A 25701-nucleotide genomic window follows, 5' to 3' on the forward strand; every position below is an offset into this window, starting at 1 on the left:
CCATCAGCCTCTCCATCCATCCCTCCATCTATCCGTCCATCCATCCCTCCATCCGTCCACTCCATCAGCCTCTCCATCCATCCCTCCATCTATCCGTCCATCCATCCCTCCATCCGTCCACTCCATCAGCCTCTCCATCCATCCCTCCATCTATCCGTCCATCCATCCCTCCATCCATCCACTCCATCAGCCTCTCCATCCATCCCTCCATTAGTCTCCTCTAGAGCATTCTACTAGAGAACAGCCAAGGTCAGCCTTCTTCTGCCTCTCAGGGGAGCAGGGCGGCTGCTGGCAGCTGCTCTAAGACTCGGGATGAGGGCTGCCCCCTGCAGGTGGCTCTGAGGGCTGCAGCTCTGGGTGGTAACCCCAGCAGCAGCTTTGTTCCCTAATTAGGAGGGCACAGTGGGTGTCTAGGAGCACCCGGGAGAGAGCTGCTCCAGAGCTTTCTTTATCAGCTGACAAATCAACCTTCTCATGTGAGGGGAGTTTGAATCGTTCACTCCAGAATTCTGGAGAACCGTAGGATTCAGAGCTCCTTGAGGACATAGTCAGTCCTTTCCCTTGTTCCTGGTGGTGATCCAAGCTTGCCTTTCTCTCAGACCCACCTCAGTTGTCCTGTTCTCATACCCTGTCTTCTCCCAAGAGCACAGGGTGCATCCCCAGCCTTAGCTGGGTTTTCTTCCACCTTGCACATGCCCCTACCTGGGAGACATGACTTGGTGTGAGAGAGACGACATCACGTTCCCAGATGTCGCTGGTGCTGGGCTCAGCTCCAGAGTTCTGGGGCAGAGTCAGCAAAACACAGCCTGGAGACGAGATCTGTGCTCTGCTTGAGTTTGTAAGTGAAATTTCATTGCAGTAGCCACCGCCATGCACATGCACGTGGCTGCTTTAGCGTCTGCTAAACTGGAGAGCTCAGTGGTTATGACAGATGGTGTGTCCTGCAAAACCTAAAATATCTGCGATTCGGCTCTTTAGGAAAAAAGGGTCCAATGTCTGGCCTAGAGGGCTCAATCCTTGTCATCATGCCCCCATCCAACCGTCCACTCAAGGTGCATTGACTGAGGCTCCCTGTCTAGAGTCGTCCGGTGGGCCCTCAGACTATGGAGGCAAATCGAGTGGCATTGCTTCTGAGGAGCTGGCCATTACCTTGTTTCCTAAGTGCCACTCATTTGATAAAAACTGGCAGGATTGCTAGAGCCGTGTGTTTGTAACCCAGTGGGCATTTGCATGTGCATTTAATTCACGCAGTTACTCGGTGATGGGTGTTTACCTGAGGGCAAGCAGCTCACGGATTTGCCACTTGCCGCAGTTCACAGTTTAGGAAGAGGCAGAGTTGGGGTGTTTTCTCATTAGCCCATTGCCTCCTCCCTTTGGATGGAAGAAAGGAAGAGAGCAGGGGAGAGAGAGGCCAATGGCAAAGGGCCACAGCAGGAGAAAGAAGACCCCCCATATCTTCCTCCCAGGCTTGAGCGGTCCTGAAGCTCAGCAGCTGTTGGTTGGACCGTAGTGTTGGCCTGGTCTTCCCCTTCCCTGCTGGCTTCTTCAGGGCAGTGCGGCATCCTACATGTGGTCGGCCCAAGGCCAGGGAGGGCCCTATCATCTGGGGGTGGTCTCTATCAGTGGCAAAGTCTTGTCAGTGGCTCATGGGGTAGGAAGGGCCTATGGTTGGGGTTTTCCTGGCGATCCCACGGAGGAAGGTGAGGATGCGTTGTGTTGCTTCTCGAGTGAAACTGGCCACAGGGCCCTAAAGGCATTCAGAGTAGATGCTCACTTCAACCCAGCAGGTGGCATTGGGCGCTGGGTGTTTCTAGGACCCAGTTTCCACCGCGCAGCTGAATGGTGGCCAGGCTAGGGCCAGGGTCCCTCTGGAGGGGTCCTGAGATGCTGAGACCTGTGACGCTGCTGTTCCTGCCGGGGGCTCATCACCTGTGGAAACGGGGAGCCTGAGTGTGGCCGAGTCTTCCTTCCCAGCATTCCCTCTGCAGGATTATGTTTGGGTTCTTTTGCAGTTGAAAAGATTTTCAAAAGAGCTCACCAGAGTATCTGAAACCATGTTATTTAAGGAGGAGAGGAGCCACGTCAGAGGGCCCGAACTCCCCAGTGACCCCCTTCACCAAACACACACCAGCTGGTGGCATTAGAGGTCACAGTGGAGCAGGATGGACTTCTCACTTCCCCTCTCAGTCTTTGCACTCAGCCCCACCCAGCTGCTGCCCAGGAGCCAAGGAGAGGAAAATATCCCTTAGCAGGAAGGAAAGAAAATAGAGGCATCCCAGAAACTGAACAAGGACCCAGAAAGCAAACCCCACCTCTGTTCCCCCATGAGCTACCCACTTTTCCCCATAGCCCCACAGCTGTGCGCTTCCCTCTCTCCCGTTTTCTGCCATCTTTCTTCTTCTAGTACGGGGGTGCTCTTGCCCCCCGCCCCGCCACCCCGGGCAGCTCTGGAGTCCCACTGGCTGCATGTTTACTAAACAGAGCCATTTGTGAGGGGATTTCAGATCCCCCACTGTGCTCAGGCCAGGGTGACAGCGTTTTGATGTTTGTGGTTGGAAAGCTGACCTCCTGGACGTGGGGCGATGGGAGCGGCCGGTGGGAACAGCACTGTCTGCATGGCGTCTTCTCCCATGAGAGAGGATGACTCCTGAGAAAACAGACGGGCAGGATAGGAAACTCCATTGCAGACTCCCTGGCCTGGCTGAAGGGGCACAGAATCCACGGGCGCCTGGGGGAAGCTTGGGCAGCTCCCCGCCCCCTCTCTCCACTGAAACCCCGAGTGTCCCTCTGTATATCAGGGACCGCCCGCTTGTGAGGAGACGCATTGCCTCACCCTGGCTTGGAAGAAGAATGTCCTGCCTGGCCCGGTCCCCTCGGGAAGCTGGCGGGTGAGTGAACAAGACAAGGATGGCGAAACACGCCGCGACCTCGGCTGCAGAGCTCCGTAAACACAGGATGGCCTCTTGTCCCTGCTGTTTATCCACAGTTATGTTTATGGCGTACTTAACTCGCGGAGGGGTCAGAACGCTGAGCTATCAGAGTGACATTTGACATTTGGACAACCACAAAACAAGGCCCTGATTCTCTGCGGGCGCCCACTTCACCTGGTCCCAGCCCAGCCCAGGGCAGGTGGACAACACGCCTTTGTTGGTGCTGCTGGGAAACAAAACCCAATGACCGATCTTCCCCAGGGTCTCTCGAGAAGCAGCAGGCCCCTTTCCAAACCGCAACTCGTTCAATGAAACCTGAGTGAGCCAGTCACTTGCTTATTATTTTCTGCAGGTAACCAGGACTGGGGGCCTAATGGTTCCCAAGGGGCTCAGATCCCTTGGTTGCTGGGCAGGTGGCAGGAGAGGTGTGTCTCACACGAAGGTCTGGGGAGTGTGCATTTGGCTTGGGGAAGCATGCTTCCTAGCAGGGGCTGCAAGGAGTCCTTCATGTAAGCAGGGCTTGGGTCCTCCCTGAAGGACAGGAGACTTTCCCACGCCCTGGCAAGAATTCTCCTTTTTTCTGAGGATGTTTTGTGGAATGAAACATAAATTGAAAGATAAAGGTCAGTTGCACAAGTGAAGATCTCTTTGAATAGGCATAGGAGTTCTTATGGCCGTAGCCTTCAGAGCGTCTCACTGCATCAGCGCTGCGAGCTACCCTGCCCACACCTGAGCGGTGTTCTTAGCCTCAGGTGACCCACGGGGTTTCTTCTTTATGAGGGGAAAGGCCTGAAATTCCTTCTCATCCTCTGTTCAATATTTCTTGCGATATCAGACTAAATGCACAATTCTGGATTGAGCTGACCCTATTGATTCAATGGGAATGTGCCCACTCGGAGGAGGAGGGAGGGAGGAGGGGAAGGGCCGGGAACCGCTCTGCGGGGCCTGGCAAAGGCACTCGTGGCCCTGGGCGCAAGAGCCGCCTCTGGGTTTGGCAGAAGGCGTTGGAATCTTGGATCCTCTGCTGACCTACCGCATGACCTTGGGCAGGTCATTAACCCTCTCCAAGCCCTTGTATGTCACCTGTAAAAGATGGAGAAGGATGCAGCACTCGCTGCTGTGAGGCCTAAGCAGAGTGTCAGGAGCAAGGCTGGCACCGTGCCCACCCCAGTGAACTCTGGCCTGGCAAGGCCCATTCTGTGACTCATGGCCTCTGCCCGGGGACTGGGCTGGCCCTGCGTGTGCCTCCTTCAAGGGCACATTTCTGCAGAGGAAAAGTCTCCCAGCCCCCAGCGATGCTGCTGTGTCCCGTGACTCTTCCTAGGTTTTCACAGTTGACAGGTATCGGTATCTTTGTGAAGCACTGTTAGCTAATGTGGGAAATGTAAACATTCAGTGCCTTCCTGAAATTCCTTCTAGGCCGGAATCACCTTGTCCCAGGGGCTGTCAAGCGGTATATCCCGGCCACAGCAGCTAACAGGGCTCGTGGGATTACTGGGGGGCAATCTCCATCTCAGAAAGGTGCCTTGATTTTTCCACGGGCAAAGGAATGTTGCCTTCATTTCCAAGGGAGGAAACAGTCCTTTTTATTGTTTGTTTTGGAAAAGTTGTATTTCTTTGTTTAAAAATCAACACCTTTGGGGGTTTACTTTAGATTTAAAAGCAGTTATCCCTGAAACAAAAGGAAGGGGGTGTGAGGGAGCTCCTAGGAGCCGGCCATGTCCCGGTTCTGATCTGGGGGCTGGGACCCCGTTGTGTTCGATCTGGAAAAGCGCATGAAGCTATGTGTTTACGGTCTGCACACTTCTCTATGTTTTCTACACCTCAGCAACGTTTACAGCAAAACATAATTACTCAGAAGTGAACACAGCAGGCATGTTTCCATGGCCATTGTCTACGGGCTTCCTGATGATTTCTGTCCCGTCCACTGCGGAGGGGTTTGTGCTTATGTAACACAAGACAGAGGGAGCCAGTGACCCCATAAAAATGCCTGAAGTAGGTTGATCCTGCCGTTACACTATGGGGAGGGGCCAGGCAGCTGGGCCTGCAGTGGCCTCTGGACTTTGCCTGATGGCTCTGGTCCCAAAAGGGTCTGTCCTCTCAGAAGGGAGGTGTAGGAAGAGATAACAAGGCCACGGCGTTGCCTGAGACGGGATGTTGCTCGAGGTTCACTTGTGCCAAGAGCCCTTCCTGTCTTGTGAGCTCCACGAACATTTCCTTCCAGTAACCACTGTGCAGGCTCCATTCCAGGCTCATGGGGTATGATAATCAAGAAGCTGGTCTTGCTCACATCCTCACAGAACTGACATTCTCAGGGCCTCGAGGGCAGTGACAGAGCCGGAAGCAGAAGACGATGTGCGTCATATGGCGGCTGTCGGATGCCCGGCTCATCTGGGGTGCCTGGTTTGGGGTTGGCCAGCTGGCCTTTAGGAGGAGCAGCGTCATTCCAACGTTGTCTCCTTATACTCATGATCACTGGAATTCGGGACGTGTGCACAGGCTGTCTCTGAATCTCTAATGTGCTAAAAGTGGCTCATTCTGAGGGAGGGGATAACTCAGGAAACTCTTTAGTAGCCACTTAATTTTAAACATTACTAAATGCTTCATCTGCATGGTTTTTAAACATCTGTTCATCTATCCATCCATCTGTCCATCCATCCATCCGTCAGTCTATCCATTCATTCATCTATTCATCCATCTGTCTGTCCATCTATCCATCCATCCATCCATCCATCCATCCATCCATCCATCCATCCATCCTTCCATCCTTCCATCTATCAATCCAGCTATCCATTCATTCATCTATTCATCCATCTGTCTGTCCATCTATCCATCCATCCATCCATCCATCCATCCATCCATCCCATCCATCCATCCATCCCTCCACATCTGCCCATCCATCCATCCATCATCCATCCATCCATCCATCCATCCAACCATCCATCCATCCATCAACCATCCATCCTATCCATCCATCCATCCATCAACCATCCATCCATCCATCCATCCATCCATCCATCCATCCATCCATCCATCCATCCAACTGTTCATCCATTCATCCATTCATCCATCCATTCAGCGACACTTGAGTATCTGCACTGGGCTAGGGCTGAATGTTTAGAATGGAAAGGTGAGGTTTCTACTTCTCAGAGGATGCTGGCAAAGGAAAGGTGAAGAGTGAGAGAGAGAAAGTGGGGAGAAAGAGAGAGAGAGGGAGAGACAGAGAGGAGAGAGAGGGAGACAGAGGAGAGAGGGAAGGAGGTGGGAGACAGAAGGCCACATGGGGGAAGGGGGGGGACCCGGAGAGGTGGGATAGAGGAGCACTCTTTGGGGTGCTGGTTGGTGTGCTCTGGGGAGCTCTCTCAGGGTCTTGACTGGGGGCACGTGCACAGGGAGGGTTGGGTCTCGGGAAGCCTTGACAACACCAGGACTCCATCTCTGGCCTTGAGGCCACTAGCTCTCGTGGTTTCTGCCTGAGGTGGCAGACAGTAGGTGGGAGGGTGCCATGCTCCCCGGCCAGCCTGGGCTCACACCCCCTCTCCTTGAGTACAGTCAGGTCTGAGCAGGCTCCATGGAGCCACCGTCTTCTGGAGTCACTGTGTTAGGGACTTTGGGGGCCCACCTCTTGGGCCCTTTGGCTGAGCTCCTTGGGACCAGAGCCAGCTTGTTGGCGCTCGCTCGTGCTGGCCCCCCATCCCGACACGGGACAGCTTCATACCATCTTTCCAAGTGCGCATAGGAGTTCTTAGGAGCTGCAGCTGTGCTTGGGCAGGGTTGCACCCCTGATAAGAGAGTCCAGAGTGCTCAGGCCCTCGCGGCCCTCATTCCGGCACCCACAGGTCCGTTTCCTCCTGGAGGCTGCATCCAGTGCCATAGCCCCAGGTGGCGCTTTCTCTCTAGCATTGTGCTCTGCTGTGGGTTGAACTGTGTCCCCCAAATAGATATGTTGAAGTTCTAACCTCTGCTCCCTAAGAATGTGGCGTTACTTGAAACAGAGTCACTGCAGATGGCATTAGTTAAGATGAGGTCATGCTGAAGTAGGGTGGATCCCTGATCCCATATGACAGCTGTCCGGATAAGAAGATGGGAATTTGGACACAGAGTAACAGACACACAGGGGAGAGGCCCACGTGCAGACAGAGGAGAGATCAAAGGGAGGCAGCCACACGTCGAGGAACACCTGGAGCACCAGCAGTTGGCAGAGGCAGGGGAGGTCCTCCCCTAGCACCTTCAGTGGGAGCACGGCCCTGAGGACACTTCCAGTGAGGACTTCCAACTTCCAGGGCTGTGAGAGGATGAGCCCTGGAAAGAGGTCAGCTCTAACACACCGCAGGGCGGCCTGACCACTGTTGCCTTCTCAGGCTTTCCAGATGCGCACCTCTGGTCCACTACACCGGACTGTGAGCTGGCTCAGGACCACAGGCTGGGATGGCCTGGAGACATTTTTCTCCACCTCTTCAGTCAGTGGCATCCTGCCAGCCCTGGCCACCCCCTTAGCAAGGCAGCCCCTTAGCGTGCTGCCATAGCTTGCCCCTCGTGGCTTGAGAGATTCATCTGCAGGCCTCCCCTTCCTAGACAGGGTTCTTCTCTCTTCAGCCTGGGTAAGTGGGCTTGCTCTTGGTTTTGCTTTGACAGTGGACTTGTGACTTGCAATATGAGTTTGGGTGCGGTGGCTCACGTCTGTAATCCTAGCACTTTGGGAGGCCGAGGTGGGCGGATCATAAGGTCAGGAGATCGAGACCATCCTGGCTAACACAGTGAAACCCTGTCTCTACTAAAAATACAAAAAAAATTAGCCTGGCGTGGTGGCGGACACCTGTGGTCCCAGCTACTTGGAGGCTGAGGCAGGAGAATCGCTTGAACCCAGGAGGTAGAGTTTGCAGTGAGCCGAGATCGCGCCACTACACTCCAGCCTGGGTGACAGAGTGAGACTCTGTAGTCCCAGCTACTTGGGAGGCTGAGGCAGGAGAATCGCTTGAACCCAGGAGGTGGAGGTTGCAGTGAGCTGAGTCCCGCCACTACAGTCCAGCCTGGGTGACAGAGTGAGACTCTGTCTCAAAAAAACTAAAAACTAAAATAAATACATAGTAAATAAAATAAAATAAAAGAATTGCAATATGAAATTCAGCCAAGGTGAGTCTGATTAGGAGGGTCTGGGATCACGGGGCTTCCACTGCTCCTTTTATAGTGAGTAGCTCCGAAGGACCAGCATGCTCTGTCCCCGTCTCTCCCAAGTATGCATCATCTTAGCGAACAAACCATAAAAGCGGCAGAGATAGACTCTGTGGGTTGTCTTTGGAATATCCCAAGGGATTTGCTCCTCTCTGATCATGTAGGTCTGCGGCTCCAAGGACAGTCCGTCACCACGTTATCTGGAGCACTCTTCTGTCATCCTCCCATCTCTGTCGTTGGGCAATGACCACAGCCCCTGGCACTGCTAATTGTGCCCCTTGCTAAGCTCCCACATTTTGTGTTACGGAGCAAGGATTTTCACAGGCTCATAGAGCATTTGCTTCCTTTCTAGGGTAATTAAGACACTAGAAACCATCTTGTCCAGTTCCCTGTTTTCAAAGACGTTGATGTTAGGGTCCCAAGAAGAAACGTAGACTGCCAGTGTCACTTAGGGAATTAATTCCTGAGCAGGTGTCTGGTGCCTGGGGCCCTGCTCAGACCCCATTCTCTCCTCTGGTTCTCGATGGCCCTCGCCTCCCATTTCTTTCCATTTCCCAGAGAAGTCTGGTTGAACTTATGGCTTGTTTTTGCCTTAATTGACTATGAATTTATCTCCCTTAAAAAAGAGATTAAGCTGCATCACTTCTTCTTAGTGTGCAATGCTCAGAGACAATCCAGCAATTGATAAAGACTTTAGGGTTAGTCTAGGGAAGCGGGGGAAACAGGTACTGATTAAAGTGGAATAAATGGGGAGCGGAGCCCTCCTCCCACCCAGGCTCACAGAGGCCAGCCCTGCCCCGCCTAGCGCTCTCATGGGTTCTGGTCTGCAGTTTTTATCTGAGTTCCATTTAGTTTCTGGTCTGAGGCTCTGGTCTGGTCTGGGTTCTGTCTGGGTTCTGTCTAGGCTCCACCTGGGTTCTCTAGACCTGGCTCCAATGGTCTGGGCCTGGTCTGGGCCCTGTCTGGGCCCCGGCCCTGCCCTGTCTGGCCCGGTCTGGCTCCTGGGTTCCGGGTCTGGCCCGGGCTCCTGTCTGCCCGGTGCGGGGTTCTGCCTGGGTTCTATCTGGGCCTGATCTGAGTTCTGTCTGGGCCCGACCTGGCTCCCATTCCGGGTGTGGTCTGCCCTGCTCCGGCCTGACTGGGTCTTCACCCGGGTTCTATCGGGTCTGGCCTGCCCTGGCTCCGCCCGATCTGCCCCGCCCGCCCGGTCTGCCCTGCCTGGCCTGGATCTGCCTGCTCCGGGCCTGTCTCTGCCCACCTGACCTGCCTGTATCTGCCTGGCTCTGCCTGCACTGGCTCAGCCCTGCCCGCCCTCGGCCCGCCCTGCCCGGGCCCGGACCTGGGCCCCTGCCCGGGCTCCTACCCGGGCCCGGCTCCGCTCCTGCCCGGGCCCGACCTGGGCCTTGCCTGGCCCGGACCTGGGAGTTCTGCCCGGGCCCGGTCTGCCCTGCCCAGCCCACCTGCCCTTCTGTGACCCGGCTCCGCTCATCTGCCCGGCCCGGGCTCTGCCTGGGCCCGACCTGCCCTGCTCCGGCCCGGCTCCGGGCCTCTGTCTGGGCCTGGCTCCGGGCCCTGGCCTGGCCCGGCCTGCCCTGTCTGCCTCTGCTCCGGGCCTGGGTCTGGGTTCTGCCCAGGCTCACCTGCTGCCTCTCTAGACCTGGCTCCGGGCTCCTGTCTGGCCCGTTCTGCTCCTACCTGGGCCTGGCTCCAGTTCTGTCTGCCCGGCTCCAGGGTTCTGCTCCTGGGCTCTGCCTGGCCCGGTCTCCGGGTTCTGTCTGGGTCTGGCCTAGTCTCTGCTCCGGGTTCTGCCCGGGGTCTGGCCTGCCCCTGTCTGGGTCTCGGGTCTAGGCTCCTGTCTGGCCCGGGTCTGCCCTGTCTGGGTCTGGTCTGCCCCATCTGGTCTGGGCTCCCATCTGGCCTGGTCTGCCCTGTCTGGGTCTGGTCTGGCTCTGTCTGGCCCGGTCTGCCCCTTCTGTGATTCTCTCTGGCCCGACGAGTTCTGTCTGAGTCTCGGTCTGGCCCTGCCCTGGGTCTGGCTGTTCTGGTCTCATGGCCCCTGATCTGGCCCTGGGTTGTGCCCAAACCTTGCCCGGGCTAGCATCTGGCTGTTTCAATTACTGAACCTGGGCATCCTGCACGGGGCTGATGGGCCTTCAGTGGGCCTGGCTCTGGCAGTCTCCACACTTGTCATCCTGGGCGTTTATCCCAGCCAGAAAAACAGTGGAAGACCGCGCGCCCTGTGAAGCAGAGCCCACAGGGACAGGGAGGCAGGCGCATGTCCATTATGCCAAGAAGTGGGCTGAGCAGAGCTCAGGGTGGGTAAGTAGGGCAGGCGGGGCAGGATGGTCCCATCTTTGCTTTATATTTCTATAAGAGGAACCAAATGCAGGGCTCTGCGGGGAGGATGATTTCCTTTAAATAGAGAGGGGTGTGTGTGTGTGTGTGTGTGTGTGTGTGTGTGTGTGTGTGTGTGTTGGATACTCAGGAAACCCGACTACGACAGGAAGCCTCTAACTGGTGTTTCCTGGGCCCCTCAGCTTGGGATTCACTTTTAGACCTGCACAGGGTCGCTGTTGCGCCCAGGCTGTCCCACAGCAGGGCAGACTAATGTTTACTGGACTTTGCTTCCAGAGCCACTTTTAAGATTCTTCAATCCCAAATGCATGACTTTTAAAAAAAAAGAAAGAAAGAAAAACAGGTTTCTAATATTAGAGAAGTACAGCCCCGAATTGGGCCTTGGGTCCACTGCTGGACCCCATGAGGACCAGGTGGAGAGGACGCCTGCAGCCCCAGTTGTGTGCACTCTCTGTTTGGTGTATATTCTTGCAATTCCAGTCTGGTGGTTCTCAATAGCAAGACCAGCCTGAGACCACCTGTCCTGCTTTTCCCATGCGAGGGCCGAATGCTCCCGCCTCCACACCCTGTCCTGTTCCTGGGGTCCTGGGGGTCATTGCAGCCTGTGTGTGCTTCCTCCAGCCAGGGTGACCATCCAGTACTCCAGCCCTGAGGGTCAGCCCCAGGCACTGTCACAGGTGAGAGCTCAGAGGCTGTGCCCAGCAGGAGATGTGGGCCCTGCCTGCCCTGGACGGAGGGAGAGAGGCTTCTGAGAACCTGAGGCATGGCCATGGTCAGACGATGGCTGCTGGTGAGCTCAGTGACCGGGTGTCTTCAGGCAGCTCCTTCAGGCAGCTCGTAACTTTGAGAGGACACAGCCTAAGGGAGGTTTGCTGGGGAGCAGCCTCACTTCCACCCTGAATAGACAAGAGGCAGTAATTAGCAGGTACCCAGCATATAGTGCTTTCTCGGTGATATCACGTGAGTGCCCAGGGGCCTGGGTACTCCGTGGTGCAGGGAGCTTGCTCCTGTGGAGGAAGGATCTCTGTGGTCCCCAGCTCTTCCGTCTGCCTGTCCACTGAAGGGTACCCGTAGCTCAGCATAAGGGCTGTTCTTGGGGTTCCTGGTCCTCCTCCAGCCCTGCTCATCTGTTTAGGCCTCAAGTGCTGTGTGTTTGTAAGCATTGTTATTCACGGTCCTGTTGTACGAGCTGGTTCACCTGCAATTCTGAGCTGCTCTCCAGCCCCCGCCCTTTCTTCCTGTGCCCCTACCCCCGCTGGAATGACCCTCCTGGCCCTCCCTGGGGTGACAACCGCCCTCTCTGTAATGAGTGGCAGTCCCAAGCTTCCTGACTGGCTTCCGCAGCTCTCCGACTCCCCTAAACAAGGCCTCAGGGATTCCACATCCAAATTAAGGCGGCACCTGGTGACAGGTTGGCATTTTCCGGTGTCCTATCTACGAAAGACAGGAAGACAGCAGGAAGCAAACTCCCCTGGGCCAGACTTATGGAAACATACAGGCTTGGGTGCCCAGCTGGGGACCGGGAGAAAGCCGAAAACCCGGGATTGGGCCAAGGACCCCGAGGGTCCCTGTCTCATTAGGTGCCCTGGAATGCGTGGGAGCTGAAGTTGCATTCACATGATTCTTGATCATTTAATGGTGGAGTCTGATCTGGTACTACACTGAGACATGCCCCTGGATTGGGAGTCATTATCTGTGCCTCCAGTTGCTTTTATTATTTACAGCACTTTTAAACAGTCTAGCTGAAAAAAATTAACGTGGCTCTGCTTGGGATGTGTAGCTTTTCTCCTTTTATAAAGCTCTGAGATGGAGACTTGGCAGAAATTCCAAAGCAGTTTGGTGTGGCTGCAAAATGACAAACTTTCTTAATTATTAATTAAGGGATTAATAATATATTGATTATTTAATTATATGTTGATTATTTCTAAATAAATCATACATACATAATTTATACTTATATAAATATATAAAGCATAAATAATTTGTAGATGCAGTCAGTGAATTATTAATTAATACAGACATGTGCATAGCATATCGGGGGAGGAGCAAGCCGGTAGTGCTGCAGCCCAGAGCTGGCTTCTGCTCACACTGGCCGAGGGCCTGGGCAAGTCACCTGGGCCCACTGGACATCGCTTCCTCACTCTGAGACAGGAATGGTGGATTCCTTACAGACTAGACGATGAGTGGGAAAGTGCTTTGTAAGCGCTAAAGCATTACACATGTGCTAGTTATTATCATTATTATAACCCGTGAAATGCAACTGAAGACATAGACCAGGGAATTCAAAAGACACAAAGTTCATGTTCTTCCCTGGAATGCAGCCTTTTCTACCGTGCATGTCAAAGGTTGCCCTCGGCCTCAGTCGTGTGTACTTGAACATCTGCATATTTACTGCGTTAGAGATAAAACAAAATGAAACGAATATGAATATGATCTGCTTTTTGCAGGATACAAGACCCTTCTGAAAGGAATTTCCGGGAAGTTCAATAGTGGTGAGCTGGTGGCCATTATGGGCCCTTCCGGGGCCGGGAAGTCCACGCTAATGAACATCCTGGCCGGATACAGGTGAGCAGCCCTGCCCGGGTGTCAGGCCAGCAATGGGGATAGTGCAGCTCCTTCCGTCAGCTCCGTCACCTGGAGCAGGCTGTGGTCTATGGCAGTGACTTCTGAACGCTCTGTACACACAGGCTCCAGCGGAGCACAAGGTGGATTTAGGATCAGAAAGCTCTGGAATCTGTGAAGGAAACTGGGTCCAGGGGAGAGAGTGACCTTGAGAGGTTGCACTCGCCAAGGGCCACGTGATGGGTGGAGACCCACATTCAGAGAGGGGTCCCTGGGCACAGTGGCCACAGCAGCACCCTGGATGAGCTCAGCCCAGCCAAAGGGACAGGAAGAGGTAGGAAGGTCAAGGTCAGGGAGAGGGGTGGTCAGAGAACTTGGAGAGAACAGGAGTGAACGCAAGTTGAAGAGAGACAAGGCATTTTCGGAAGAGGATGAGAACTGTTTGGCTGAAGCTTGTGGTGGTCTTAGTTGTTTAGAAGTTTGAGCTGGGTGTGGTGGCTCACACCTGTAATGGCAGCACTCTGGGAGGCTGAAGTGGGTGGATCACCTGAGGTCAGGAGTTCAAGACCAGCCTGGCCAACATAATGAAATCCCATCTCTACTAAAAATACAGAAAAAGTAGCTGGGCGTGGTGGCAGGTGCCAGCTATTTAGGAGGCTGAGGCAAGAGAATCACTTGAACCCAGGAGGCAGAGGTTGCAGTGAGCCGAGATCGTGCCACTGCCCTCCAGCCTGGGTGACAAGAGCAAGACTCCATCTCAAAAACACACAAACAACAACAACAACAAAGAAGGTCGGCGACCATTGTGTCCAATGTCATCCATTTGAGAATGATTAGAAAACTTAGATTAGAATCTTTAGAAGTGTTTAGAAGATGCTCTATTAAAGTCAGTTATTTTCATGTCTGATTGGTTTTATTTACTAACTTTGGCAAATAGTAATAATAGTAACAATTTCATTTACTGGAAAAATGGCAAATATCACCTTTTTCCTTAGAGCTTCTGAATTACGCCTTAATGCCAGAAATTGGGATTCGAAAAAATCTCACTTATGGCAAATTCCTGCCTGTGACAGTCACATCTAAAGGTTAAAGCTGAATTCTCAGAGTGATGCAGGGCCAGAGGGGAGTGAGTATTCCTGCAGGCGTGGCAGTTTCTCAGTTCGTCAATACACCCACAGCTCTTCGCAGCCTGTGTGGGTGCTTGGCATCCCGGACCTGTGGAGAACACTCAGGACAGGGCCTTCAGACCTGGGGATCCAGGGGAAGCCAGTTGACCCCAGCCTGTGCCCGAAGGAGAGAAGGGAGCCGGCCGCAGACCCACAGTCATAGTAACAAACTGAGTAAAGTTGGAAGCTAGACATGCTTTCATTAGTCTCCATAGATTTGCGTCTGTTTTATTCTCCATAACATCTAGGAGGTAGGGCTGGAATGACTGGATCCTCAGAAGTATAGTGTGTAGACTGCCTGTGGCATGCACCAGCTCCCAGGCTGCACTGATGCTCCCACGACGGCAGGTGGCAGAGGCGCACAGTAGGTCTACAGTGAGCTGATGAACCAGCTAGTGAATGAGTGTGCCTGGTGAGGCACTGCCCGCCTCACAGGAGCACCCGGGAGGCGCTCAGCTTGCTCAGCAGAGAGAATTCTCCCTGGTGAAGAAGGGCCATGCACTCGGCTAAACCAGTCCAGGCCCCTCTCTGCTGGTGCTCCTTCCCAGGCCTGAAGTCTGCAGAGGTCTGGCCTTTGGGCAGTTGGGTGCAGCCTGAGCTACACACAGAATTGTTCAGAAGCCAATGTTACAAACCCCCACAAATCCGGGGGCTGTACATCCCGACCTCACAGCTGCGTATAGGACCATCCCTGCGTATCTTTGTTTGGTAGGTCAAGAAAGTGCTGCGGTTAACCCTAGTATAAACATGCCATCCCACAGAGGCCTGTGTGCAGCTTTCTCTTCCCACTGGGTGCTTTCTCTGTAGAATTTCTTCCTCCTGATTGCTGCAGTGCTAGCGAGGTCCGGTCCGTTTCTGCCGCTCAGGGTCCCTGTGGCCAGTGGTTCAGCTGGGAAGATGCTGGGAGGCAAGCCCCCCTCTCTGGCTGCCCTCTCCTGCCCCGGGAGGTGGAGGAGGAGCAGGAGCCCGGCTGATGGCTTCTCCTGTCCTTGGCTCTGCAGGGAGACGGGCATGAAGGGGGCCGTCCTCATCAATGGCCTGCCCCGGGACCTGCGCTGCTTCCGGAAGGTGTCCTGCTATATCATGCAGGATGACATGCTGCTGCCACACCTCACTGTGCAGGAAGCCATGATGGTGAGCTCCGCCCCGCTCCGCCCCTGCCACCTGCCCCCAGTCCCCACATTAGACACAGCACTGGCCAAGTGCCCAGCTGCGAGGGACCCAAGGGCTCTGCCACACAGCCTGCATGGGATCAGCACCCTCCCTCTAGTGGAGTTCTAACACCAGACTTGCTACTGGGACAGGCAGCGTCGTCCCAAAACCCCTCAAGACTGTGAGTTCAATGGGCCTTGTTTGGCAGGGTTGGGGTCAAGTTTCCCAGAAGGTTATTAACCCGGCTGGCTTGGGTGATCCTATCCAGGGCAGCCACCATCCTATTTCCCCTGCAGGCCAGAGCTTGGGATTCTCCTTCCTGTCAGCCATCCTTGAGTTCTGTGTCTTTGGCCCAAGCACCCACTCACCTGGTGCCTTGCTCAGGACCCCAAGGGTCTATTCCTCTGACTCACCTGCCTCCCAGGTGGGAAAATGAAACCAGCAATGGCCAAGCATCTCCTGGGTCCCAGGCCCCGAGCGCATAGCTCTACACATACCAGATAGGTCATCCCAAGAAAGTGGATGGGAAATGGAGCTTCCCCCAGTCAAGCCAGGAGCCCAGGGTCACACGGCTGCTGATGGCCACACGTGGCCAGAGCTGTCTGCCTCCAAAGGCGCACCTTTAATTGCCAACTCGGCTTCCTTGCTGTACACCTGCTTTACCCTCACAGCCTCAGTGTCCTCACCTGCAAGACCGTAAGGGGCTGGTGTAAATATTGAAAGGAAAAATACAGGAAGGTGGAGTAGAATTCTGGCATACAGTTGGTGCCTAATCAGTTCAACTTGGTCACTGTTTCTTTTCACTCCTAGTAAGCCTCCCCATAGTGTCTTCACTTATGTCCTCTGTGGATAAGTCCATTATCTGGGGAAGTTTAAAAATACTTTTCCCTCTTGGGGCCACAGAAGTGTCCAGGGGATATCCTCTGCCTGGGTTTCTGGAATAGCTGGTTGTGCTCCTTGGACAGACCATGACCCAGCCAAGTGCCATGCCTCTGGGCTTCCGGGGCCCCCTTTTTTTTTTTTTTTTTTTTTTTGAGACAAAGTCTCACTCTGTCACCCAGGCTGGAATGCAGTAGCACGATCTCTGCTCACTGCAACCTCCACCTCCCAGGTTCAAGTGATTCTTCTGCCTCAGCCTCCCACGTAGCTGGGACTACAGGCGTCCACCACGATGCCCGGCTAATTTTTGTATTTTTAGTAGAGATGGGGTTTCACTACGTTGGCCAGGCTGGTCTTAAACTCCTGACCTCGTGATCTGCCCACCTCGGCCTCCCATAGTGCTGGGATTACAGGTATGAGCCACCGCTCCCGGCGGGGACCATTTTTTTTTTTAAGGCCTAACTCATTGTACTGATACTGCATGGACCTAATTGTGAGCAGAGGCAGCCATAAGAATCCTCCCATTAAGAGGAGATTGAAAATCAGCGTGCAGCTCCAGTTGCTTTGTGTGGGGGACTGTTTACATTTCTGCTTCCTCCTTGTTCGCTGCAAAAAAAGAGTCCTCAGCCTTCATGTCTCTCCTGCTACCCTAGGGGGACATCCTCAGCTTGGTCTGCTCTGTACTTTGGTCAGTAGATGGGGGTTCGCCTTGGTTTTCCACCTGGAGAGACCCTGACTTGGGTTAGGCATTCCTGACTTGGGTTGGGCAAAGCTTTCTCCCCATGGTGTCTGAGGGTGGCAGCTGCCCAGCGTGTCATGTGAAGGGCAATACCAAGGGGTTCTTAACTCAGCAAAGAGAAGCAGGTTACATTTGCAGACACATGATCTGCTCCCTAAGCTTCTTTGTGGGGAAACAGGAAGAGGAGAACCTGTGGGACTGTTCCCAATCACGTTCCCTGGTCTTGTGTGTTCTGTGGGTAAGCGGACGCCATTCCCCTGGGCCCAGCCTCCCTGGGTGGTGTGTGCCCCGTGGAGCCCTGACTGTTGATCTGGCCTCCAAATGGACGTTCAGGTGGGGCACAGAGGATCTCTGAGGAGTTGGCAAACAGCTGCAAAACAACTTTGAAGTTTTTCTTGACCCTAATGTTCACTGTTCCATGTATGCCTTAAGTGCAAGGTCCACGCACACTCTATTGATTCCTGAGCAGCTCCTGCATCTTGGGTAGCCCGAGTTTGGCTTCTCAGTGAGTTCTTGAGTGAACCCCATGGCCATGTGCTCGAGACTCTTCGCTGGGACCCCAGCTCAATGGCTGTATTCTCCACACATGCGACTAGGGACTCCCGCTGTCTTCTCCCAACTTCGCCACTGAACCTGCTGTGAAATGATCTATTTTCAGAATCAAATTCAGTTCGATTTTGATTCTGAGAATTTCATGAGGCCCTGGAGAAATACTTTGAGGCTATGGTACGTGTTACCACTCAAGGTCCTGTCTCACATGGAGGAGACATTGGCCACCTGTTGCGGAGTCCCAATCCCACATCAGACACAGTTGTGCATTTTTATGCTTTTCACCCTCACCACCAGGCAGACTGAGAAATGGCAGACAGTAGCACATGGCAGGCAGCTGGCCCTGCCCAGGAGCGCGGGCCTGACCTGGTCCAACTCTGGGGCCTGAGACCTCTTTGCCACCCGCCGCCCCCTCTACCACCCTGCATCTCACCCTCTCCTCTGATCCTCACAGCAACTTTGCTAGCTAATGGGGTGGACAGAGCTTCACCTCACTATTGTACCTGTGAGGAAACGGAGGCTGCATGTTTGCCCATGACCACAGGAGGCAGGAGGGTGGAAGCAAGGCCAGTCCTGCACAATGACGATCTACTCTAGGTTTTCCCAAGCGGGGCCAGGAGCCCAGTGCTGTGTTAGCAAACGGGATCTCAAAAAACACAACAAAACGCGGCATCCTGGTGTGTCGCCCTCGTAAATTCCTGTGTTGTAAAGACTCTCCCTGTGGATAAGTTCAAGCCTCAGCAGTTTAACAGGCGGTTTGTGGAATTCCTAATTCGCAACACTGGTTCTGCCCAGGCTGGTCGCCAAGCCCCTGATGCCTGGGGCTGTCTTACCTCTGAATGGCCCACATCTGACTTCTCTCCTGGGTACAGCAGAGAATTCAACTGAGACAGCAGGAAGCATAGCACATGGACTGCTCTCCTGCGATCCTACCATTATTAAAGCAGGGGGCATTGGAAGCCAAGAACTCCTGGGTTTTCCATGGTGATCAGCTAGCTGCACTGTGGCTAGTTGCACCGTGGCTAGTGGCACTGTGGCCAGGCAGCAATCGCGGTTCAGCCGCACTGTGGCTACGTACGCACTAGCTGCACTGTGGCTAGCTGCACCGCGGGTAGCCGCACCGGGCATTACCTGCACCTCGTATAACAGCAATCGCGTCTAGCTGCACTGTGGCCAGTTGCAATCGCGTCTAGCTGCACTGTGGCCAGCTGCACCGCGGCTACCTGCACCGCGGCTGCGGGCAATCGCGGGTTAGTGGCACTGTGGCTAGCAGCACCGTGTCTAGCTGCACTGTGGCTAGTGGCATTGTGACTAGCTGCACTGTGGCTAGCTGCACTGTGGGTAGCTGCACCTGGCTACCTGCACTGTGACTAACAGCACCGTGTCTAGCTGCACTGTGTCTAGTTGCACTGTGGCTAGCTGCACCGTGGCTAGCTGCACCGTGTCTAGCTGCACTGTGGCTAGTTGCACCATGGCTACCTGCACCGCGGGCTATTGCACCGCAATAGTGCACTGTGGCTAGCAGCAATCGTCTAGCTGCACTGTGGCTAGCGGCATTGTGACTAGCTGCACTGTGGGTAGCTGCACTTCGTGGGTAGCTGCACCGCGGGCTGGGTGGCAAATTCATGGCTAGCTGCATCTTGGCTAGCTGTACCGTGGCCTGCAGTGCGGGCGTGAGGCTCACACTGCTGGTGGCCATCTGTTCTGCTTCTACACTGTTGTCCTTGTCCCCTGCAGGTGTCGGCACATCTGAAGCTTCAGGAGAAGGATGAAGGCAGAAGGGAGATGGTAAGTGGGTTGTTCAGGGCCCACAAGTGGTCCAGAAAGTGCAAGAAGTGCATGTGGACAGTGTGCCTGCCGGGGCATTTTGGCACTGGCTTTTCTTTGTTGATTTGTTTTTGCCTTGCCTTCCATATGTGGGACAGGTGACATTTCAGGGAATGCTATGGCCTGTGGCAGCCAGAGGCCAAAAGAGGCAGATCTGGTGCACATGTTCATGGCTTTGATTCTCAGATGCAGGAGTCAGAATGTAACGTGAGGAACAACAACCTTGGCACTCATGGGGCCAGAAGATGCCAGCTTCAGGGTTAGACTAAGAGTGCTGCCCCTTTTAGTGTTTAATATGATCGATATTAGATTTTTTTATAAGACAGTAACAATGAAGATGGTTAGTCATTCGTTTAAAAATAACCACCCTCCACCCACCTACACTTGCAAGAAGAAATTTAGTTCTTACGTGTTATTAACCAGCCTCTTAAAAAAGAAAATAAATATGTTTCCAGGATGGTGAAGGCTTTCTAATCCCTTTAGCCATTTTTTTTTTTTTTTTGGCTTCCTAAACCCAGGGAGCAGGGACAGGTGCAGGTGGGCAGAGCCAGGGGGAGCAGTAGAAAGCTACACGGAGGAAGGAGCAGCCTGGACTCACACACCCTCCACGCGAAACCCACTGTCCTCTCCACTGTGGCCAGTGCTGGTGGGATTTTCAGCGTGAGATGGAATTTGGGGAACCCCCCCTCTATAAGATTATCTTTCTCTCCTAACACCCTTAAAGGACCACAGTCTGGCAGCTGAGAGTGGGGTTTGCTGGGTTAGTGCCAATGGCTCGACATGGCCCTTTGTGTTCTGGTATAAAATGCAGTGATTGATGGGATAGAATCAAACATGCTGAGAAACAGTCACAGCAATTCTATTTCCGGCCTTTCCCCCTCTCCTGTCATCTGTAATAGCTAATATTAAGTAAATGTAAACCACTTTGGTATGGAAAAAAGAGCTGGATAACCTTAATGCTCCTCCTCCCCCAGCAACTGTGCCCTTCGAAACTCAGGATTCAGCCCATGTCATCAGGGCTTGGGGGTGAGATGCCCAGTGCAGGTAGAAAGAGCCCAGTGTCTGAGAGAAGGAAAACAATTCTTTGTTGCTACAGAAAACATTTTGTGTGGAATTCTTTTATTCTGCGATTGAGAAGAAAATGGATGAACAGAACCCAAAAGAGAGAAAATGTGGAAATTACAGGTGTTCCTGGCCCTTCAAGGGCAGAAGACCCAGGCTTGTGAGTTTATTTTCTAGGCTGAAAAGCAAGAGCCCTCTCTGGACAGTGTTTTCTAAACAGTGTAACATAGACACACCCCGCCACACACACCACCTCCCACGCCTGAGTGTTACTTATACCAAGTTATGGAAGATGAGTGTTATGGCCTGAATCCCCCCCAAAAGATGGTATGTTAAAACCTATGCCCCAGAAACCCAGAATTGGCTGTATTTGAAGATCGGGTCTTTACAGAGGTACTGAAGTTAAAACGGGGTCATATGGGTGGGCCTCAGTCCAGTCTGACTGTGCCCTTGTAAGAAGAGGAGAAGAGAACCCAGACACACACCAAGGGACGACCCCGTGAGGACACAGGGCGGAGGTGGCATTTGCCAGCCCGGGAGAGGGGCCTCAGAAAGCAGCCCTGCTGCCCTCAATCTCAGACTTTGGCCTCCAGAATTGAGACAGGAATTTCTGTTGTGGAAGCTGCCCGGTATGGGAGATTTCGTTACAGCAGCTCATGCTGACTGAGACGGCAGTGAACGTTAACAAATGAAAGCCTTAGTTCCAGGCACACAGAAGAACACGGAGAAAAGCAGGTGTCAGAGCTGAGTCTTGGCGGTCTCCCACGGGAGATGAACCCAAATCAACAGAACAGGGCCCTGGGCTTGAGCCAGGGCGACCTCCACTCTCCCTGTCTGAGGTCAGCTTTGCCACCCCCCAGTCCTGGGCCCTCCTTGCCATCAGCTGCAGGACAAGAGGAGAGGCCGGCAAGAGTGTGCAGCGCCCCACGAAGCAGAGGCTTTTCCATCCAGAGACTCAAGAAGCTGCTCCTCCCAAAGCCTGGAGGACTGCAGTGCCCCTGGAACCGCCTGTTGGGGCCCTCCTTCCCACCCCCCAGCCTCCCTGCTTTCACAGGGTGTCGGAAGCACAATCCAATCTCTTTGCCTCGGATAGCCCTCCATCAAGGTCCCGAAGACCCCTCCAGACGCTGGCCTGCAAGCTGAGGGGCGGCTGTGGGGTCTCCAAGGAGAGACGGCGGAAGTGGTCACTGATGCTCAGTGTGGAGGAGGAGCCAAGAGCTCTGGTGGGGGAGGTGCTGGAGAGAGGGAATTCTGTCTCGCTGACCCAAACCAAAGGCCCAAGGACAGAGCAGACGGTGGAGAGGGTCTCCGGGATCACCGGAGGCAGGGGGAGCAGACGCAGGAGGCAGAGGGTGGGGAGATTTGCTAACACGGAGAGGCCCTGGGGTGAAGCGGAGCTGAGCACACAGGGGAGCCCTCCACCCTGGCCTGCTGGAACCCACCGGATGGCCTTGGGCCGCCGTGCCCCGAGCCGATCTTCGCCTATAAGGTAGGGACAGGAAACCAGGCTCCACCTGCCTTTTGGGGCAGTGCAACCTGAATTGAATGGATTCTTTAAGGTCAATGAGCTCGATGGAGCCCATGTGATCCATATGGGAGGAGCTGTGGGATTGCTTCCCTGCAGCATAAGGCGACAGCCACCAGCCTCTTCTGGCATAGCTGGCAAAAGTCGCCCTCCCCAAGGGCTGGGTGCACAGTGAGTGCTGCTCAGCAGGCTCCATGCCAAGGACACGGCAAGCCAGGCCCTTGGACTGCCAGAGCCGGAAGACCCAGAACAAACCGGCATCTCAGTGGAGAATGGAGGCGACTCCCAGGAGTAGCTACACGAGGCCCAAAGGCAGATGGCACCCATAGGCGTGTGTCCTCGTGGTGCCTGGGCCCTGCCTAAGACATGGCCCGGACAAGAGCCTCCAGCTATTTTCAACTGGGTTTACAAGGGCAAAAATATCAACTCACATGGCTGAATCATCCCTGAGGAGTGAGCCCCTGGCGCCGTTCTCAGATTCCTCTTCGGCTGGATAGAACAACACAGAGAGCCCTCCCCGCAGGACCTGGAGGCCACACTGCATCCTGCACATGCTTCTCACCAGCAGACCCAGCTGTTCCTCAGCCATGGTGCAGGTGCCTCCCTGACGGGCCCACCATGGTGCAGGTACACACCTCCCTGACGGGCCCACCATCAGGATTGCTCAGAACACGGCAGCAACTTCATGCTTCACTCACTTCCCTCCAACCCCCAGTATGCACCTAGGTCGACGTTCTCTGTGTCTCATGGAAACAAAATGGAATGGAATGTTCTAGAAGATCGTGGAATTTTGCTGTGTTGTTCACGGCCTTCCTTGATCCTCAGCAAAGCAGCCTCAATCCCCCAGAGCCCTCCAGCAAGGCCACTTCCTCAGGAGTGAGGTCTCCAGGAGCAGCCTGGGCTGCCAAGACCCTCCCTGGAGCGCCCACTGGGAAACCCCAGGGGGGCTGAAGCTACAAGCAGCCTTGCAATTTTTTTGTCGGTGTGTTTCGGAAAAATGTATAAATGACTGAGATCATTGTTAGTTCTTTCTGACTAGTCTTTAAAACAGAACCATCTGGGTGGCATCACTCCTGAGAGGACACTGGAGAAAGTGGGGTGGACCCAGCTCATGGGCAGGGGTGTGGAGGGAAAGGCACCCATGGCAGCCTCCGCTTCCAGCATCCCCTCCGTGAGGGTGGAGAGAGAGAAGACGAGCCGCATGTGTGGGGCCCCACAGTGAGCCTGGAAGCACCAGAGCCATTCAGTCGGCCGGCAGCGTCGCCCAGTGGTTCCGGAAGACCTGGAGGCCTCGTCCGGGAAGACCAGCAGTCGATGCCGGCCGGGAACAGGGCCCTGCCCACCTTGCACGCCCCCCACACACCAGCCTTTTCCAGACAGCCTCCCAGAGCTGTTTCTGGGTTGGCGGCCCTCAGAGCCAGGCATCCAGGGGAGGCACCAGGGCTGGGGTGAGGGCATCAGCAAGGACGTTCAGGACAGGGCTGGAGCCCAGGTCAGCTGACCCTGTACTGCCACCTGCCCCGGCCTGTCCAGCAGCCGTGCCCTGGTTCTTTCTGTCACCAAAGCTGCACTTTGTACTGACCGTGCATAAATAATTCAAAAGCTCAGAGTGGAAATTTTCTTCCTTGTGAGTTCTTCCTCCCTTCGGATGACTTCATCTCCCTAGAGGAGCTGCCGGAGTAGGGTCCACTTGCTATGGCCTCCAGGGGCTGACCACCATAGGGCTGCCCTGGCGGGGTGCGGACAATGGCTGGGTGAATGCTGGAGGGAGCTGCAGGCAGGCTGTCCCCAGGGTAGGGAGGCAGGGATGGCAGTGGCTGACCCAGGCCCTGCTTCTGAGACGATGCCGGGGCTGAAAGCAACACCAAACCGGCACAGAAATCTGCTGACCTTTGTGTTCCCTGGGTCGATACAGGATCAATAATCTGGAGCAGACAGGGAGGGCTCCGTGCACAGTGCCCTGCTTATGTCTTGGCGTGCAGCCTGCTTCCCGGAGCCCACGCTGTGGTGTGGCTACCGTAGGTCATAACTGCTTTGAGGGGCATTGCAGATCTGTGTTGTTGCCTTCCCGGCACCTCAGAGACCTTGTTGTCAAGTCAAACCTATTTACAAGAACAAAAGTGACTCTGTCCCCCTTCCCGAGAGCCCTGGCATGTGTGACTGTGTTGCTGCCCTTAACGCCTACCTCAGCGATGACGGGAGTGCTGGGAACAGCCCCTGTGGACTTCACGCTGCCCCCCGTGGACTCCACCCTGCCCCACTGTGGACTCCACGCTGCCCCCCCTGCACACTCCACGTTGGCCCCCCAACGGACTCCATGCTGCCCCCCGCGGACTCCATGCTGCCCTCCGCACTCTGCATTCACTCTTTCAAGTAACCGTCATAGCAACCCTCCCCTTCGTTCTGGGCAGAAACCACCAGAAATTGTGCGTCCTCTCATGTGTCCATTCATCAGCCACTGACTGGACACCTCCTCCGTATGGGGCACTGGGCTAGGCTTAGCAGTGAGGAACGTGCCCTGGGCACCTGCCAGAGTGCCAGAGGCCATATGACTGATGAGGATGCAGGCTCTCGTGTCTGACCCCAGCACTGTTGCACAGCCTCTGGGCAGTGCGGAGCCTCTGGGCAGTCTCTGTCCCTCATCAGGACTGCTGACGTGGAAATGGCACCTGCCCCACTTGGCACTGGGCAGCCTGGGGTGGGCTCGACTTCCGCGGCCTCCATGTGGACCGGGCACCGTGTGTCCAGCAGGCTGAGGGCGGCCGTCAGGTCTTCCCGCGTGGGCCGTGGAGGTGGTGAGCTTTGGCGGGCAGCTCCCAATGTCTCTGGTTCTGTTGCCCCAGGTCAAGGAGATACTGACAGCGCTGGGCTTGCTGTCTTGTGCCAACACGCGGACCGGGAGCCTGTCAGGTGGTCAGCGCAAGCGCTTGGCCATCGCGCTGGAGCTGGTGAACAACCCTCCAGTCATGTTCTTCGATGAGCCCACCAGGTAAGTCAGGAGCATCTGGGCTGATGTCCAGGGGCAGGAACAGCCCCCTCTATTCAGCAGTTCTTCCAGGTGACCCTGACATCCTGATGTAGCCTCAGAGGGGGTGAGCTCACCCAGCGGTTCCTCCTTCCATCTGGGACCACTGGGTAGAAGAGCTGACTTACACCCCCTCCCTCCCTCCCTCCCTCAGAGACACCCCTGTGCTCGGGCCTGCACGGCATGTGTTGACCCTGGGGGTATGGCTTTGGGAGGAACTTGACAACTGTCCAGGCAGGACAGAGGTCGGGGGGGTCCCCCGTCATCGGGGCAGCGGGGAACATCCTTTCACGATGCATGTCTTTTCCATGACACCAAGTTCCTCATGGCTCAGCCACTGTGAAGGCCAAGGTCATGGGACGCCCTGGGAAACGGTCTGTCCTCAGGTGTGTTCTGGAAATGCCCTGCAGTTTAGCACATCAGAGGCTCAGAGATGCCTGCAGGACAGAATCCTGCCTCGGTTGCTCGCCAGCTCTCTATACCCACGGGCGCTCTGACCCCTGTCCTGGGTGATGCCCTTTACGTGTGGGGCTCCGCTGTGGAATTGCTGCTCTGGAGTCCTGGCTCTGGTGCCCCCGGCTGCAGGTTGAGCTCGCCTGACTCCTGCGTGTGTCCTGTTCAGTTGTCCCGGGGAGGATGGGCGGCCAGGAATGAGGCTGCTCCTGAAATGACTTAAGCCAGACTTTCCATTGTCTCATTTCTGCCACTCACTCACCCCTCCAAAGTCCGGCTAGATTTGACAGCAACGTGACAGTGAC

The 25701-nt window shown here is 54.9% G+C and overlaps 1 protein-coding gene across 5 annotated transcripts in view; it reads left to right on the plus strand.

Annotated features, from left to right (window-relative positions):
- The window catches only part of ABCG1 (ATP binding cassette subfamily G member 1), a 79757-nt gene that overhangs the window by 38038 nt on the left and 16018 nt on the right, over positions 1-25701 (plus strand). For all 5 annotated transcript variants that reach the window (XM_003895450.4, XM_003895449.4, XM_021935483.2 and 2 more), the window contains exons 3-6: positions 12905-13022; positions 15187-15319; positions 19242-19292; positions 24762-24907. In XM_003895450.4, the coding sequence (XP_003895499.1) occupies positions 12905-13022; positions 15187-15319; positions 19242-19292; positions 24762-24907 (448 nt within the window). The remainder of the gene's footprint in view (positions 1-12904; positions 13023-15186; positions 15320-19241; positions 19293-24761; positions 24908-25701) is intronic.

Source organism: Papio anubis, chromosome 4, assembly GCF_008728515.1.
Source record: "Papio anubis isolate 15944 chromosome 4, Panubis1.0, whole genome shotgun sequence".
NCBI classification, from domain to species: Eukaryota; Metazoa; Chordata; class Mammalia; order Primates; family Cercopithecidae; genus Papio; species Papio anubis.